Raw genomic sequence first — 17,346 nt, forward strand, 5'->3', positions numbered from 1 at the left:
AATATATATTAGCCAGCTGTTATTTGTTTGCATATCTTTCGGGAGCATAGCAGACAGTTTTGACTTGTAGCTGAACCCAAATACTGCCGTTGGTCAAAGACCAAGACTCCTTAAAAGAGGTTGGGTCCCTTACTGAATAGTTTAAGCATCAGAGACTATGCATTTCAGCACTAGCCTGGTAGCCATGGGCAACAAGGAATTCCATGTAGGTGAGTGAGATGGAGTGCTTTGTCCCTTTTCTGCAGCCAGCATAGAAACACAACAGACTGCAGAAGGGATCAAACTCATCATCACTCGTCAGCTAGCCCCAAGTAGGTTAGTATAAATTTCTCCTTTTTGCATTCTTATAGCTTTTGTGGATTTCTTTACAAGGTTGTATTATTTTGTAGAGTTAACAACAATTTTACCTAATATAGTATCTTATCCATCTTTTTAATTTGTTTGTGGGTGACTTTTAAAAAGTGGCAGCAAATGACTCCTATTGAAACCTGAGGCATTTAGAACAGGACCAGAAAGGGACCAGAGCTCCCTTTATCAACCCTATTAAGCTAGATAAGCTTGGATTTTGTGTAAAATTTCAGAGAACTGTTCTGTTTCTTGGACCTAGTAGTAAACCCTAACACTAGACTTTGTACCTCTCTCAAAATAAGAGGTGGGCATTCCTTCCCTCCATAGGCATGGTTAGTTCTGGACTTCTCCTTGAGTGTTGGGCAGGAGATTGCTTTGGGATTATTGTTTTAGTTTTGTATGCTGCCTTTTTGCTTCCTATAGTCACTTCTCAGTATCCAACATGATATGGATTCTTCCCTTTTTTTATATACCTGCCTTCTGAGCCATAGTAGGTGATGCTAGCAGTTTTTATTTTGCCTAAAGTATGGAGGAACATTGAGTAAAAGAGACAGTCAAAGACTGAATTGGAAGTATAGGTAGTTCTGTGAACATTGTGATCAAATATGGAGGACCAAATCACACTTCTGATAGTACAGATAGAGAAAGCATTGCTTTTAAGTCAGGGTTCCTGGTTTGTCTTATGTTTCTTTTCTACTGGCTAGAATATGTAGATTTAGCATAGTTACCAATGCTTGTTTACTGATCATAATGAATATGGTACTATCTGTTTAAACTCTCCTAAATGCCTCAAACAGCTTTTACCTAATTTGCAGGTGAACTTTTCCCAGTCCTGAATATAGCTTGAGTATATGGCACTTTGTCAAATGATCAGCTACAAAGTCACAGCTGTTCTCTATTCCAAGAGTAGCAGACATTTTAAATGTTAAATCATTTTTTTCTGCATAGGTGAGGTTGAGACATTTCCTTGACATTTCTGAAGTCTATGTTATATTCAAGAGTTGATATTCTGGCAGATGCTGCATTTGTAACACTTCTGGCTCTTCCCATGCCTTGTCCAGGGTTTTCAACGTAGTCTTTAAGAATGAACACATGGGAAGAGTAGCTTTTGCATATTGTGAAGAAAGCGTACTGGAGAAAATCTTTTGGGTGAAATCCAGTTCAAGCGGAACAGCTTTCGATCCAGCTGAGGAGTCTGCTAACATAAGTGAAGGGAAGGTGATTTTTTGCTGATTTTCTCCTTCCCCCTGCAGCACCTTCCACACTATTCTGGAGGGTCACCCAACAGTTTGGAACAAATTTTCAACAGGCATGGTGGGAAGGGCAAATTGTCAAAAATCACCTCTCCTTGCCTAACGTTAGTAGACACCTCAGGTGGGTCAAAAGCCATTCTATGAGCAAAATGGCAACGTTTTATTTCACCCTTTGTTTATAGAAACGTTAATGATGATGATGATAATAATAATAATAATAATAATAATAATAATAATAATAATGGAGTTTTTAAAGAACAAAATACCCTGTGATTTCATATTCTTATTCTTCTTCCCATAAAATATTAATAGTCATTTAGATAGTGCTTTCTTAGTGTTGAGCCTTCTTTCTATATGTTATCAAAGTAATTCTAATAAAGATGAGGGGCTGAAGTTGAGTCTTCTCAGCAGTCACCCAGTGAGTTCATGGCTAAGGTGAGCTCCTGGCTTGCATCTAAAACCCTTAGTTCCTATGCTGCTGCTGCTTTCATTCATGCTGGACAGCTTATTTAAAGTGGCTTAAGCTTCAATCACTTTTTGACTTAGCCAAAAACCAATCCTACATCTAATTTCTGGCTAACAGCTACTATACATCTATGTTCATAGCTTGTCCGATTGTGGAAGGTAGCCAAAACTTGTGAGCTGGCTCTTTTTAACTTTATAGATGTGCTGATTTGTTAACCAGAATCTCTATTTTTCTCTGTCGGTAAAACTGTAACCTCTTCCATCTATGAATGCTATTTTGAAACAAAGTTCAGCATCAACTATGACAAGTAGGAACCAATGTAGAAATCATTTTGACGCTAAGGCAATTTCAGTTACTGTGGTTGTTAGAGATTTGTTTCTGACACTGAATGTGTTGATCATTTGTATTATAATTGTATGGCCAAGCCCACCCATCAAACTTACTCAAAAGAAAATTTTCTAGACTGGCCTTTCTCATCTGTCATAGAGGACTCTGAGATCTCAGATCTCTTTATTGCAACCCTTCCTCCACCCTGCAGAGTTTTATACCCATGATAGCTAGAGACTCTGTTCCAAAATATTTATGTGCATTATTCAGATTACAGATATGATTAATCCTATAACTGAATCTGTTCTATTAGATGGCTAAGGTTTTGAAGAATCATGGATCAGGGAAGGGGAATCTGCTGTCTGGCCATTTGTTACCCTGCCCAGGTTTCTTTAATGTGAGTCAGAAGTTAATCCAGAAGCATTCAGTGCCAGAAGAGATATGATGGATTAGATAGTCATAGGTGGAAATAGCATTATTATTGTTTTTCTGTATAGAGTTGAATGGGACCTTGAGGATCATCCAGTTGAAGTTTCTGCAGTGGTAGGTTTCCATTGTTCTGCCATTTTTTTAAGGTTAAGGAAGATGATTGCATAACTTCTCTGGACGACTCATTCTAGTGCCCAACTATTTTTATAATATGGAAGAGTTTTCTGATATCTACCTTCAGCCTACTGCAACTGAAGCCTGTTACTCCCTCTTCTCATTGGCAACCATATTTAAAATATATGTTTATTGGCATATTTTATAAAATATGGTTACCAATGCTAGATAACATTACTTTAGCCCTGTTTAGGGAAGTTTTTAATGTTTGATGTTTTATTGTGTTTTTCATACTCTGTTGGGAGCCACCTAGAGTGGCTGGGGCAACCCAGTCAGATGGGCAGCATACAAATAATAAAATTACTATTATTATTATTAGCTGAGACCTAAGCAGTGCTAAACAAGGTCCGTATTGCTGCTTCCTATGGCTTAAATATAGCATTCTGTTAAAGGAGATGAACCCAAAATGGCATAGTAGATGCATTTTTTGGCAATCCTGTCTACTGCTGACTTGCTTTCAGTTGTGGCCAATTATAACCTTGGCCATTCTCCACTGTATTCAAGTCTAGATACTTTCTTCAATTTTGTTTTAAGTATTTTCCTCCCAAGTTGTAGCTGTTAAATTGCATTTTATTACTTTAAGACAAGACAGATAGCCAGTGCTTTCTCTCAGTAATTTTTTATCTGTTCTACTAGTTTTAGTCTGGCTAATTTGTGGGCTCAGTGCATTGTAACCCAACCACAGTCTCCATGGTTGGGATGACTAAAAGGTAAAACAAAATTGAACCCTGAATAAGTAAAAACATTAAATTGCCCCCAACATTTCCGTGATCACATAGTCTCTGTTTTCTAAGATGACATTGTGAGCAAATGAAGTAGTTGATTTAAAAAAGAACAAAAACAATGAACCTTTTTAAAACTAGCATTTGTGTATACAAGCTGGGGCTTCTCTGCAGTTAAGAGTCACCATGGGAATGTCACTGGCTCAGCTGGCTTTTGGCCTCAAGGGTGAACTGTTGATCATATGTCATATGTCTGCACCTGTTAGCATATTCACTTAGTACCATTTTTGCTAATGACCTTGGCAGCAAAGTTGCACCTGTGAATTCATTCACATTTTGCCCCATCTTGTCTTTTTGGTGGTGGTGGGGTAGCTATTAATAACATTTATTGTTACAGAGTGAGCAGGTTGTTATAATTAATTTTCACAGCATATATGAATTTAGAATTTCTTTTACCCTTTTGATTACATAAAGAGAGCAGAGCTACATAAATGAGATATTGATAGAATTTCACTGGCTTCTTTGGTATAATGTATCTGCTGTGTTGATCTGAGTATCACTAATCATTTCCTAGCCATAACATGGTGGTGGCAGACCTGCTGGCAAAGGTTGCCACAAATCCTAGTTATTTCGAGATATTTTGTCAGATGATTTTTGAAAATCCAATTTAATAATGGCTTGATTATAGTTCTAGCTACATGTTTAGCAACAAGCTGAAAGACTTCTCAATATTTGGTGAAGCAAATACTTCTTTTTACAAACATTTCTTTTTGTATTGTATGTTCTGCTATAGCTTAATAACACTGTCTTTAATAATGCTGTTTATCAGCCACCTAAGACAGAAGGCTTGCCGATCAGAAGGTCGTGGTTCGAAATCCTGCGACGGGGTGTGTTCCTGTTGTTCAGTCCTGGCTCCTGCCCACCTTGCAGTTCAAAAGCACGTCAAATTGCAAGTAGATAGATAGATAGGTACTGCTCCAGCGGGAAGGTAAACGGTGTTTCTGTGCGCTGCTCTGGTTCGCCAGAAGCAGCTTAGTCATGTTGGCCTGGAAGCTGTACGCTGGCTCCCTCGGCCAGTAAAGCGAGATGAGCGCTGCAAGCCCAGAGTTGTCCGTGACTGGACCTAATGGTCAGGGGTCCCTTTACCTTTACCTTTAAGACAGAATTAGACTGACAAGTCTGTAATATCCTTGGTCTACCTTTAAAAAAACTGGTATTGCTTTGACTACCTTCCAGTTCAAATATATAACTTAGTGATAAGTCACATACTTTTTGTAAAAGATCAGCAATTTCATACTTGAGTTCCTTTCAACTCTGGGTGAATGCCATCCAGCTTCAATAAGTTGCCAGTTTTGAACTTGACAATCAGTACTAAAACCACATCTAAAAATATTTGACATACAGTAGTTATTCTGATGCAATCCGCCAACACAGTTGTTCAGGTACAGGTAGCTCTCCAAAAGTTTCTTCAGTAAAGACAGAATTCATTTAGACTCCAGTACAATTTTCTTATCCATCTTCAGCACACATATTTATTTATTTATTTATTACATTTATATCTCATTATTCTCAGAGGAGCTCAAGGAGGCACACACAGTTCCCTCATCCCCATTTTATACTCACAGCAATCCTGTGAGATAGATTAGGCTGAAAGATGGTGGCAAACTCCAGATCACCCAGTAAACTTTCTGGTTGAGTGGGAATTTGAACCCTGGTCCCCCAGTCCTAGTCCACCACTGTTAATCAGCACACCACTGGCTCCTTTTAATGGCTTGTCATTTGATGATTCTACTGTCCTCAGTTTCCTGCTTGGGATAAACCAGACTTCCCCAGCCTGGTGTCCTCCAGGACTATTTATGAGATTACTAAAAAGGAAGGTTGCTTTTTATTTCTGAGTCTTTGAAATATACTTCAATGGAATATTTTTACCTGGTCTTTTTACCTGGTTTAATTTTACCTGGTTTAATTATGAAATGTTGCTGAAAAGTGAACTGAGATTGTTGACGGAAAAGAATGCTTTAACCCACGGTTGCTTTGCGAGATAGTTCAAATATTTGTTTTCTTTTCCCCCCTTGTGTTATATTTCTTCCCATATTGAAAGCTCACATTCAAAATATGCTTTCTCAAAGGAATATTTATCTAGCAGGGACCAGATACTTTTTGTCTTTAAAAGATGCTCAGGAGAACTGCAAAATAGTTTCCCGTAGACATGCTGTGATAATAGCTTCATAGGAGCCTTCTGTCAGGTACATTCTACTTAGCTGCTGAATGAACCACGAGATTTCAGCTAGCTCTGTTTAAAATGAATACATTGTCTTCCCTACTTCCCCAAGATTAAACTTTGATAAAACAGCATGGTTGGACTGAATTATTTCAGAAACAAATTATATATTTAAAAGCCTTTGATGAGCTGGTTACAAAGTAAGGTGAAGGGAAGCCAAGTAGATGTGCCTTTGTTGCAGTAACAGTACATATTTGTAAATAAACTTGGCATATGACTGCAAGTATCTAGAGGGTTTTAAAGGGAGTCCATTAACTCATCCATTTGCTTGAAGCTTTGTTGTTGTTGTATGCTAGCTGATTAAATGCATTTCCATTGAACAATTGATTTTTTTCTTTTTTACATTTGAAAGCTGTTTAAAAAAGCCTCAAAACCGCATTCAAAATCCCAAGCACCGTGGCCACAGTGCTACCTTCATAATACAACATGCTAGCAGGAAATACCAGTTTATCCGGACTTAATTATTAAGCATCCACAATGCACATTCATAACATGAGAATAGAAGTACTTCTTTCAGTTAATTTATAAGGAGCAATTGTGGTAAGGGCAGGACATAAGGGGAGTGGTGTCTAAGAAAAGCTGTTAGTTGGTTTCTGTTGTTCTGAGGCAGCATATGTCAATTTAGATACATACACTGCCGCAGATAAATGGCAGTACAGTATTAGGATTTTTGATCAACAGACTGGGGGTTCTGTTCCTTGCTCCCTTGTATGACCCAGTGAAAGCAATATGATTCCTGTGTGTGTATGTACATACTTCCTAATTTCTTTCTGTTTGAAAGTTTTTTGCATGGAGGTAGGCTTGAAAAAATGTTTTTATATAGTGTGAGGCCACAATATTCACTGGCCTTTCTAAGCATCCAATAAGAATTGGGATTTTGATAATTGTTTAGGTGAATGCAGTACTTTGTAATACAAATAATAAAGTGAGAGATGACCAACAGGAAAGGTGTATTTGAGAATGTTAGCATTAGTTTGGCTTTGGCAACTGAGTGAACTAATTTACAATAGTTGAGTAGGAGGGGAGGAGAGATACTTAGGTCAGCAAGTTCTTTTTGTACGTCAAACAATCAGTGCTTTTGTATACAGTATACTTGATGTAACAGAATATATTGAAGCCATTATTGTGTATGATTTGATCTATATTGCATGTAACTCTCATTGAGTTTAAAGCAATAATAAAGTTTCAGCAAAAAAAGAGGAAGAGCAAACAGGTTTGTGTTGCTGGGATTAAGGAAGACCAGATTAATTAAGTGAAAGCTGCGTTTTTGGTGGCTGGCTGCTTCGTATTTCACTTTCTAAAATGATCCTGTTTTCCCTCCCCTCCTTCTTGTTACAGGTTGCCATGGGAATCTTATGATAATCTGAGAGGAAATAAGTCCTGGTAACATTGCCGTTACTCATGATGTGCCTGAAGTGAAGAGGAAGGGAAACACTTAACATATCCAAGTGCCAAGGCTCTGCTGTGTCATGGCTACGGACTCTGGTGAATCAGCCAGCACAGAGGAATCAGAGAAACCTGATGGAGTCTCTATGGAAGGTAGGGACTCCTCTGCTGTTGCCCCTTTGACCATGGAGACCAGGACCAAAGAGGATGTCAACACACCTGCCTCTGGGGCAACTACAGAGAGGAAAAGGTTTTTCCGAAAGAGTGTGGAGATAATGGAGGATGAAAAGGCCTTGGAACCCACTCCAAAGGATGAACAGGAGCAGTTTGTGGTGGGTGACCAGAGGGTGGCTCATCTTTCTTCCAGCGGTCTGGTGGCAGGCCAGGAGGCCAGATGTGAGCATGGCTCGAAGGTGAATTTGGAAGCTTCTAAGGAAAGAACCAAGAAAGAAATAGAAGAGGAGGCTGAGATGAAGGCTGTGGCTACATCGCCTGGAGGAAGGTTTCTGAAATTCGACATTGAGCTGGGGAGAGGGGCCTTCAAAACAGTGTTCAAGGGCCTGGACACAGAAACCTGGGTAGAAGTCGCTTGGTGTGAATTGCAGGTTAGTGTAGATGAGTTCCATCGGTCATTCATGTGTCTGTCTGGTGTTCAGAAGGGCTAACTTTGTCCAGCTTTTGAGAGGTACATTTTGGGATATCCAGAAACCTACATGACTAGAGTGGTCATACTGCAGAGGCTTCTAATGCAGGAACTAGCAACTTGTATGGCTTCTTGAGAAAGCTGGCTTGCATTTTTTAAAAGAACAAGTTACTAGTCTTCATAGTTACAGATAAAAATATACAGTGGCACCTCGGGTTACATATGCTTCAGGTTACAGACGTTTCAGGTTACAGACTCCGCTAACCCAGAAATAGTACCTCGGGTTAAGAACTTTGCTTCAGGATGAGAACAGAAATCGTGCTCTGGCGGCACAGCAGCAGCATGAGGCCCCATTAGCTAAAGTGGTGCTTCAGGTTAAGAACAGTTTCAGGTTAAGAACGGACCTCCGGAACGAATTAAGTACTTAACCCGAGGTACCACGGTATTGCTATTTCTGCTAAATTCTTAGAAGCCAGAGATAATCTGCAATTGTTGGGCCACAGGTCTTTCGCTACTTCTGCCTCCTGCACTTCATTGCCACTTCTGAAGTATTAACAATTTTGATACCTTTTACTCAGTTCATGTCATAAACTGGGAAAACATCCAATCATGCAGTGCTTACCCCCTCCCAAATAAATAAACTGCACCAAATAAAGTGCACATGTTAAGTAAATTTATGCAAATTGTCAACAGAACTGGGTTTTGCTGTGGCTTCTGTAGGTTTTTTAAAGCACTGAATTTCAGTACCCCTTAGCTACATTCCTTGCCTATGATAGGATCTCACCTGAGTTGGTATTACTTCATACAGACTTTTATAATGTATAATACTGTAAGTATCTCAGATAGCAAGGAATTTCTTTTTTCCACCAGTTCACAAACCAACTGACTAATCAATATTTATTTATAAGTAAGCACGGGAAATAATTGCTTATAAATACATGGTTTACATTTGGTTTCTGAGTGGTTTCCTAAGCAGACACTATTAATGGGTGGTTTCCTCTAATTTAGGAGTTGAAGTATCATGTACCTTCAGACTATTATCTTAGTGGGATGTTCTCCCAGTGATGGAAGTGTATGTCGAAATGTGGCCATAAAGTTGGAGTATACACTAATTGCTCAGGAATGTGCTTGCCTCAATTTCCATTCTCAACTAGACATTGCCTACATTTCTTTCCCTTGCCCTCTTTGTTTTTGCCCTCTATCCATCTCTTGGTTCCATAGCTTCTGTCCTTTGCTATATCTTGACCCTTACTTTAGGCTCCTGTCTCCTCCTCCACTTCTGTTCTGTCCTATTCAGATAGAACTTGTCCCTAGGATTATTTTAGGAAAAGGCCTCATCAAATGTTGGCATCATGTGTATGGAAACATTGCTGAGGGATGGATGAATACTGATGCAGAAGTAGCCAAATTGGTGTGCTCTAGATGTTGTTGGACTACAACTCCTATAATTTCCAACCATTAGCTGTGCTGCCTGAGGCAGATGGGAGCTGAAGTCCATTAACGTAAGGGGAGCACTTTTAGCTACGTCTGGGTTCTTTAAAAATTTGCTTCTTCTTCTCCAGGTCTAGAGTGGTCACTCACTTCTCTTTACAGAAAGTAGTTCTGCTGATGTTGCTCATGCCTATGTGTCCACATTCATTCTTAAGTCTTTGCTTCCTTCCAGGTCTGTTAAGCACCACCACTTTTGCCCCTTGGTTGCTATGCTTGCTATGCTAGGATAGAGCTGCAAGTGGGCTGTGGTGTTATGGCTGGTGTGAGTGTCACAAGATGCTTTTTTCCAAATGCAGGTGAAACCTTTTGTGTGCAGTTCATTTGTAGTGCCCTTTGCCAAGTTTCTGACAATATTCCTGCCACAGGATGACCAGTTTTTTAAAAAGGGAACTATGGGCGTAGCCAGGATTTACTGGGGGGGGGGCAGGGCACCCATCTGCCATCCTCCTCTGTCTGGCTCTGTCTAGCAGATTCAGAATGAAATGTCTCAACAACAGTTCTTTAAAATTACTTTAAATTACATCCCCCCTCTGACCGTAACAACAACAAACGTAAGCTATGAACTCTGCACCAATCTGAATTCTGAACTTAAATAAACTGAACTATATCATTGACAAAGCCTGAGGGCTTTCTGCCGTATAAATAGCCTGTGAGAAACTTCCATTTGTTTCTACACAGGCCCTGCAGGTGCTTGCTTTCAGGAGAAATTGCTGGAAACTATGAGAAGCTTCCAGAACCAAACTACCTGTGATGTGACTGGTCAGTTGGCAGAAGCCACGCCTATCGCTCAGTTGGATTGCCAGTTGCTTCGCTAGAAAGCGCCACAACATACATCATCCAAATGACCTCCTTGAGAATTTCAATTTCAAATATCCTGATTATTTCTACATTTACTAAAGTATTTTTATTTATTCACTTGATGGGGGGGGGGGAGCCCGTAACTTCAATAGTTGTGCGTAAAAGGTGGCATTTTGGAAGGTGCGGGGATGACAAAAACTCAAAACAATGAAAGATGCAGAAATTCTATTCTTTTTTTTAAAAAAAAATTATTAACAGACCAATCAAATCAAATCACATTAATTCCAAATTACAAAGCCAAATTTTAATTTTTTGTTGGGGGTACCCATATTTCAAGTTCCGAAAGGGATCCAATCATCTTGTTGCTGCTGCTTTGATGTCTGTTCAAATGATGTTCCTTGTTGTTTTCCACATCTCTTCTTGTTGTTTTCATATATTTTTCCTTTTTCTTTGTGACCTCTGATAGTCTCCACAAGCGAGTTGAAACCAATTGTAGTCCTGTGTGGGTTTTTCCATTCATCCAAGGGTCATATTCAGACGGCTGCCGCTTTTCATCACTTCCATAAATAAACACACTCTTGCTGTCTACTCGTTAATCTTCACAGGTCTGTCACTCCCTTTCTCAGTCTTCTGAGGAGGTTCTGCCAGAAATCCCATATAAAAACAGATCCATAGCTTCCTCCTCCTCAGTCATCAGTCTTTCGACAGAACCTGCCAACATGGCGACTCCCTTTTTATTGCCGCGCCATTCCAAAAGCCCTTATTCTTTTCCGGATCTCCATACGCCAAACTTTTGGTTGATAATTCATTTCCACATAGTTTTTAATTGTCCCGCTTAGGTCAGTTATGCGATGGTTCTTTTTGGGGAGGGGTTCTTGGGTAATCACATAGAAGAAAAGGAAAAATGTCCCCCCCATCCAGTCCCGTTCCGACATACCAGCCCTTTGATGTTCTTCTTCATGATGAATTCCTGTTAAATCCAATCCGTCGCTCTTACTTCACAGAGGTCACTTCAGTTAGCAGTCTTCTCTAATTGTTCTCTAATTGTTTAATTCGAGCTCCTGCAGCCAGTTCGCGCGATCAGAGACAGCGTCTGGGAGAGCCGGCTCCCACGGAGGATGTGTGCCTAGTGCCTTCACCCCCTTCTTTCGAACTCGGGGGTGATTTATGGCAACCACAGGCAAGGCAGTGTTTCCCCATTCCCTGGGGTAAACAAGGGAGACTGCATACTCCCATATCAGCCTCTTAATTACCCCGTGTGAGCCGGACAGATGGTATTGTCGGCCATCTTCCAATGCGCTCCTGGTGGCCCCTCTAGAAATTCTATTCTTTACATCTTGCCATTCTACTCACTTAAGCCAGCAAAGCATTCTGGAGGTGGCAGCAAACAAGACACAAATAGACTTTGGGGTGAGGATATTAAAAAGGGACTAGACAAATTCCTGGTGAATGGGCCTATCAGAGGCTATTAGCCATTATAGCTTAAAGGAACTTCCAGGTTCAAAAACCTGTTGCTGAAGGAAAGTGGGAGAGCTGTTGCCTGCTAGCAAATTTATTGGAAACAGATACTGTACTTGGCTACTCTGGAAACAGGCTGCTTGACTAGGTGGGCCCTGATCCAGCAGGACTCTTACAATGTTTGGCATCTCTGTTGTCAAAGGTAGTTTATTTACTTGTTTTGTAATAATAAACTGGATGTGGGGTTGGACCAGATGAAGAAGAGTTTATTTGGATTTGATATCCCGCCTTTCACTCCCCTTCAGGAGTCTCATAGCGGCTAACATTCTCCTTTCCCTTCCTCCCCCACAACAAACACTCTGTGAGGTGAGTGGGGCTGAGAGACTTCAAAGAAGTGTGACTGGCCCAAGGTCACTCAGCAGCTGCATGTGGAGGAGCGGAGACTCGAACCCGGTTCCCCAGATTACGAGACTACCGCTCTTAACCACTACACCACACTGGCTCTCATGAACCTCAGGGGTCCCTTCCAACTTTCCCACTCTCTGATTCTATTGTGCCCCCATAGTTGTCCTGCTTTGGAACAGATAGACTGTAATAGAGGACTAAGCATATTATGTGAATAGCAGGTGAATGCATTAGAAAGACCATTCAGAGGGAAAGTACCATTTTAAAGAAAGCCAGGTCATTGCTTGCATTTTCTTTGTAATGGAAAATTGATTTGAGTAGCTATGATTCAAAAAACAGTGTGTGGTTGTTCCCTCACCCGCCCCCCCATACCCATCAGTGGGTGGTGGAATAACTACTGAATGCCTAATAATTGGTTTAATCTCCTCCACAGCTAGTTTAGCCTAAGCTCATCAGAATTTTCCATGCCATGCATCTAAACAGCTCCTCTGCAGTGCTGGCTGAGTTTAAAGCAAAGCTTATGCTGTGCCATATTTGTAGCCTTATCAGTTACAACATTCATTGATCCAGCACCGCAATCTATATTCTTTCCTCCAGCATTGTCCTGAGCACATTAAAAGAGTAATTTAGCAGGGCTGTTTGTTTGGATACAATGTCAAAACAATAAACACAACATGTGAGAATTTCAGTTGGTATGTTTGTTACTTAGACCTACTTTTAAATATATTTCAAAGTAAGCCCTATTGGAAGCATCAGAATTAAACTTATTGTGTTTATGAAAAAAGCTATATTTTAAACTCATTAATTACTGAATGAAAGTAAATTCTGGTCCTCAAGCTTAAGGAACGTGTTTGACCCCAGATCTTGGTTGTGAATCAACTCCAAGTATTGTTGGTCTGCAAAGCTTATATAGGCTCTTTTCTTAAAATATAGATGAAGGCATTTTAGCTCTGAACTCTTGCTGTGGTAGCAGATTCCATAGCTGGCCACCTCTCTGTGAAGAATGCTTTTGCTATCCCTGCCCAAATTGTTTGAGGGTAGAACATTGTCAGGAGACCTGGGTTTTATTCTTGGACTCGCTATTACTTTGCTGTGTGACTGGAATGTATCCTTTTTCTGTGCCCCATCAATAAAAAGTGGATGACATATTTGCAGGAAGATGTAAGGCTTCTTGAAAAGTGCAGTATGAGAAGTGCTGCATAACCTTTAGTCAAATCTTTTGGTACTTGTGATCATTCTAGGGCTTAGAGATGATTAATGCTAGACTGCATCTGCTAAGCTTTTGCTGGGGTTGCTTTAACTTTATCAGACGTAATAACTCATTGCCCACTTTACTGTCAGAATCTATTTTAAATCCATCTCAAAGTTTGCCCCAGAAACTTTCCATGCTAATTCCTCTTTCCTTGTGTGCATTGCAGGTAAGGAAGTAATTAAGTCAAATATACATCCCAGCACTGACAAGATTAAAAGATGTTTTATACATGAATGTCAGACCTAGATCACTTCCAGATAGCCTGTTTATTGAGCATTTGTCCTGATTTGTTTCCACATTTTCGGGGGGAGGTTAGATGAGATGGGCTGTTTATTGAGCATTCATTTTGAATGATTTGCATAGAGGTTATATGACATTGCATCAAATGATTGCTCTCCCACACTTTTCAATGCATTTTTCCATCACTTTTTTTTAGCTGCATTGTATTTTTATATTTTATTAACAGGTAGAGTTGGTTTTAATTGGAAATAATAAACTGCTCTGTGGAGGAAGTTCCTCAATAAGCAGGATATATTAAAATAAGTTTTTTTAACTCTTCCTGCCCTTTGTGATCCCAAGGACAGGTCACCATAGCAACTGTTATTTTTCATGTTCCAAAGATGCACATAACCACAGTCACTTAGAGACAACATGGGAGGGAGGGAGAATGAAATGTGTGTTCCATCCATCCTTGCTTCACACACTCCACTTAATTTATTACTTCCGGATTAATTATGTCGACCTGAAAAAGTTCAGAGGGTGGTGGTGCATAGGTGGCACTTTTCTGTGGTGACTCCACGTAATGTCTACCTCCCTACCTTCTGCCCTATCAGTCTCAGTGAGCACTAACCTCTACTGGTTTATTTATATATGTATTTATAAATAAAAGAATAAACACACACACACACACACACCTTTCAACAAAACCCTCAAGGCAGCTTGGTTTATGGCATTCCACAGATTTCCATCTTGCTGTATAGCATCTACATAACTGGAAGGGGTTGTCTGAAGAGTTGGGGGCATGGAGTCATCAGTAAGCTAAATGTCCTTTTCTATCAAGGAGAGCATGCTGAGCTGGTGTGTAGGATCAAACATCAGCTAACAAATTGGGATTTGATCAACTTCTGGGTGGTAGCTGTCTAAGTGATATTTAATCCAGACAGGATAGAGGTGTTTTTGGTTGATAGGACTAGTAATCCTGGGATAGTGATGCAGCTAGTTTGGGATGGGATTAGACTCACCATGGAAAATCAGGTCCACAGCCTGGGAATGCTCCTGGACCTGGCTTTGATCTGGATGTTCAGGTGGCAGAGTTCGCCCAATTTAAGCTGATATGCCAATGGTGCCTCTTTTGTGGGAGGGAAACTTAGGGTTGTATTCATCTAACCTCTATATGAAGTAGGTGCAAGAAATTAATGGACCTAAGTTAGTCATGGTGGATCTACTCTGAATGAAAATTTGTTGAATACAACCCCTGGGCGTGATCACTCATGCCTTAATTAAATTGACTGTCAGGAGCCATACTGTATCTCCAGAACTACAAAATCAATTTCATGCCCTCACCTCGGACACTGATTCTTGGCCCGAGGAGCAAGAACAGTGGTTGCAGATCTCAGAAGACACTGAGGTGGCAGTGAAAGGCACAGCGTACAGAATTCCAGCTGCTCCCCAGAGAAGGAAGAGACGTGTGGTGGCGGCGGCAGGTGACTCCCTACGGAGGGGGACAGAGGCGGCAGTGTGAGGAGGAATGGCTCTCCTTGACCTGATTGTCTTCCTTTCTGAATGACTGCCATAAGTATTGGAACTGAGTGCCAGTCCATTGGAACAACTTCTTAGTGCTTCTTTCCAGCATGTGTATGTCTTTTCAAAAGGAAATTACATCCCTGTTGGTTGGAAATTAAATAAGAAAAAAAAGTCATGTAGGAACAGCATGAAGGTTGCTCTCCGCTCTGAAAGCTTTGGTTAGCAGCAGCACTAACAGCTAAACGCGTAATTCTAGTGCACGTTTGCAGCTGAGCACTATGCTCACATTGTTTTTTGCAATCTATTTAGCATGGAATCCTTTGCTTTCACATTTTTTTAAAAAACCTCTGCCTTCTACATAATGGCAGATTTAACTATTTTTGGTCTTGCTAAACGGAAGTATCCGATATTGGTTCCTGTGTCTGGTAATTTTTATCCCCGAGTGAAACACTTCACTGGCACTGTAAAATGAGAAATACAAAACAGATAAAATGATTCTTTTTATTAGATTCTCTTCTGTTGCTGAAGACACATGCATACCTTCCAGTTACTTAGAGCTCTTTATCAACAGGAAGTTGGTTCAATAAAAGATCAGATTAATTAAAAGTGTTCTCTTTTCTACTTGCAATTTATGCACATTTAACTTGTGCACGTTCAGCTTTGCACACTGAACAAAAAAAAAAATCAAAAAGAGGTGGAAAGAGACTTTAGCAGTCCCATCCACCACTGAATCCAATTGGAACCCAACGTGTTTTGACTATACACAATTTTGGCTTTAGGCAATATCCGCACAGCATAATCCCCCTGCAAGTTTAGAGTTGCTTGTATGAGAAATTGATTCAAAAAGTATATGGTCTCAAAACATGGATTCAGTAAGGGTAGATCATATAATTGGTAGCAATACCAACAAGGCCATAAATTTATTATTTTACTACATTTAAAGAGATATTTGACCACATGGAATAAGGAAAGCAAATCTTTAATTTTAGAAAATGAAGATGAATGTAAAACTTTACAAGCATAAGTACCTTCTGCTTTTCATCAGTTGCCTATATGGCCCCCATCTTCCATCGCTTATATTTTTTAAGCCAGGCAAAATGTTTGCCCTTCTGCCCTCCAATATTAAGCAGCTATCAGATCTTCTGAGTGCCATTTAGACTATTGTTTATTTTGGCTTATTAAAAGGTAAGAGATTATGTTGGAACATCAGTCATTTTAAAAGGTAATCAACAAAAAGGAAACATAGAAAATGAACTAGTCATGGAAATTGGCTTCATAGGCAGGTGATCAGCACTTAAGTAAACAGTGGCTCTTTGTCTTTGTTCCAAAGCTGTTGGAAAAGTTTTGTCTTTGCAACTGCAAAGAGTGACTGACATTGGGATGTCTTACAAAGCATCAGACACTTATGTGGAAGGAAAAGAAAGTTTGGTGACAGAGGTCTGCTTAATTCTCAGATAAGCTGGTTAAAGCAGTAATGGTAGTTATCAAGAGTAGAACAATGTATGTAGCTGCTCCCTACAGATTTTAATATCTGTATGGATTGTAATTGCTGGCAGACATGGAGTGATTTATGGGAAGGTATTCTGTTGACCATAAGGGATGCGAGTGGTGCTGTGGGTTAAACCACTGAGCCTAGGGCTTGCCGATCAAAAGGTCAGCGGTTCAAATCCCCACGACAGGGTGAGCTCCCATTGCTTGGTCCCTGCTCCTGCCAACCTAGCAGTTCGAAAGCACAAAGTGCAAGTAGATAAATAGGTACCGCTCCAGCAGGAAGGTAAACAGCGTTTCTGTGTGCTGCTCTGGTTTGCCAGAAGTGACTTAGTCGTGATGGCCACATGACCCAGAAGCTGTACGCCGGCTCCCTCGGCCAATAAAGTGAGATGAGTGCCGCAAGTCCAGAGTCATCCACGACTGGACCTAATGGTCAGGGGTCCCTTTACCTTTACCTTTATTCTGTTGACCAGTCAGCCAATACAGCCAGGATTTGTGGTGCTATATGGTTACATGTGCAAAGCCACCCAGGGGCTTTCTGTTCTTAGCTTGGATTGCGCAGCTTTGAAGTAGAAAGTCTAGACTTGATGACATAAGCCCAAACTGACTGGCTGTGTTGCAGTTTCTGTACTATTTCTTGGGACCAGCTTTTAAGAGAAGATGATATATGAAAGAAATT

At 40.3% G+C, this 17,346-nt stretch overlaps 2 protein-coding genes across 22 annotated transcripts in view; one reads left to right on the forward strand and one right to left on the reverse strand.

The window, feature by feature from the left end:
* Positions 1-17,346, reverse strand: part of PFKFB1 (6-phosphofructo-2-kinase/fructose-2,6-biphosphatase 1) — a 294,172-nt gene that overhangs the window by 72,369 nt on the left and 204,457 nt on the right. The window lies entirely within an intron of this gene.
* The window catches only part of WNK3 (WNK lysine deficient protein kinase 3), an 81,577-nt gene that overhangs the window by 5,576 nt on the left and 58,655 nt on the right, over positions 1-17,346 (forward strand). For 20 of the 21 annotated variants that reach the window (XM_081895152.1, XM_081895150.1, XM_081895141.1 and 17 more), the window contains exon 2: positions 7,339-7,991. In XM_081895152.1, the coding sequence (XP_081751278.1) occupies positions 7,470-7,991 (522 nt within the window). In that variant the 5' untranslated portion in view covers positions 7,339-7,469. Of the gene's footprint in view, positions 1-245; positions 316-7,338; positions 7,992-17,346 lie in introns of all 21 variants that reach the window. The other variant, XM_081895155.1, reaches the window with a different exon arrangement.

This window comes from Podarcis melisellensis (genome assembly GCF_964234715.1).
Source record: "Podarcis melisellensis genome assembly, chromosome: 17".
Classification (NCBI taxonomy): domain Eukaryota; kingdom Metazoa; phylum Chordata; class Lepidosauria; order Squamata; family Lacertidae; genus Podarcis; species Podarcis melisellensis.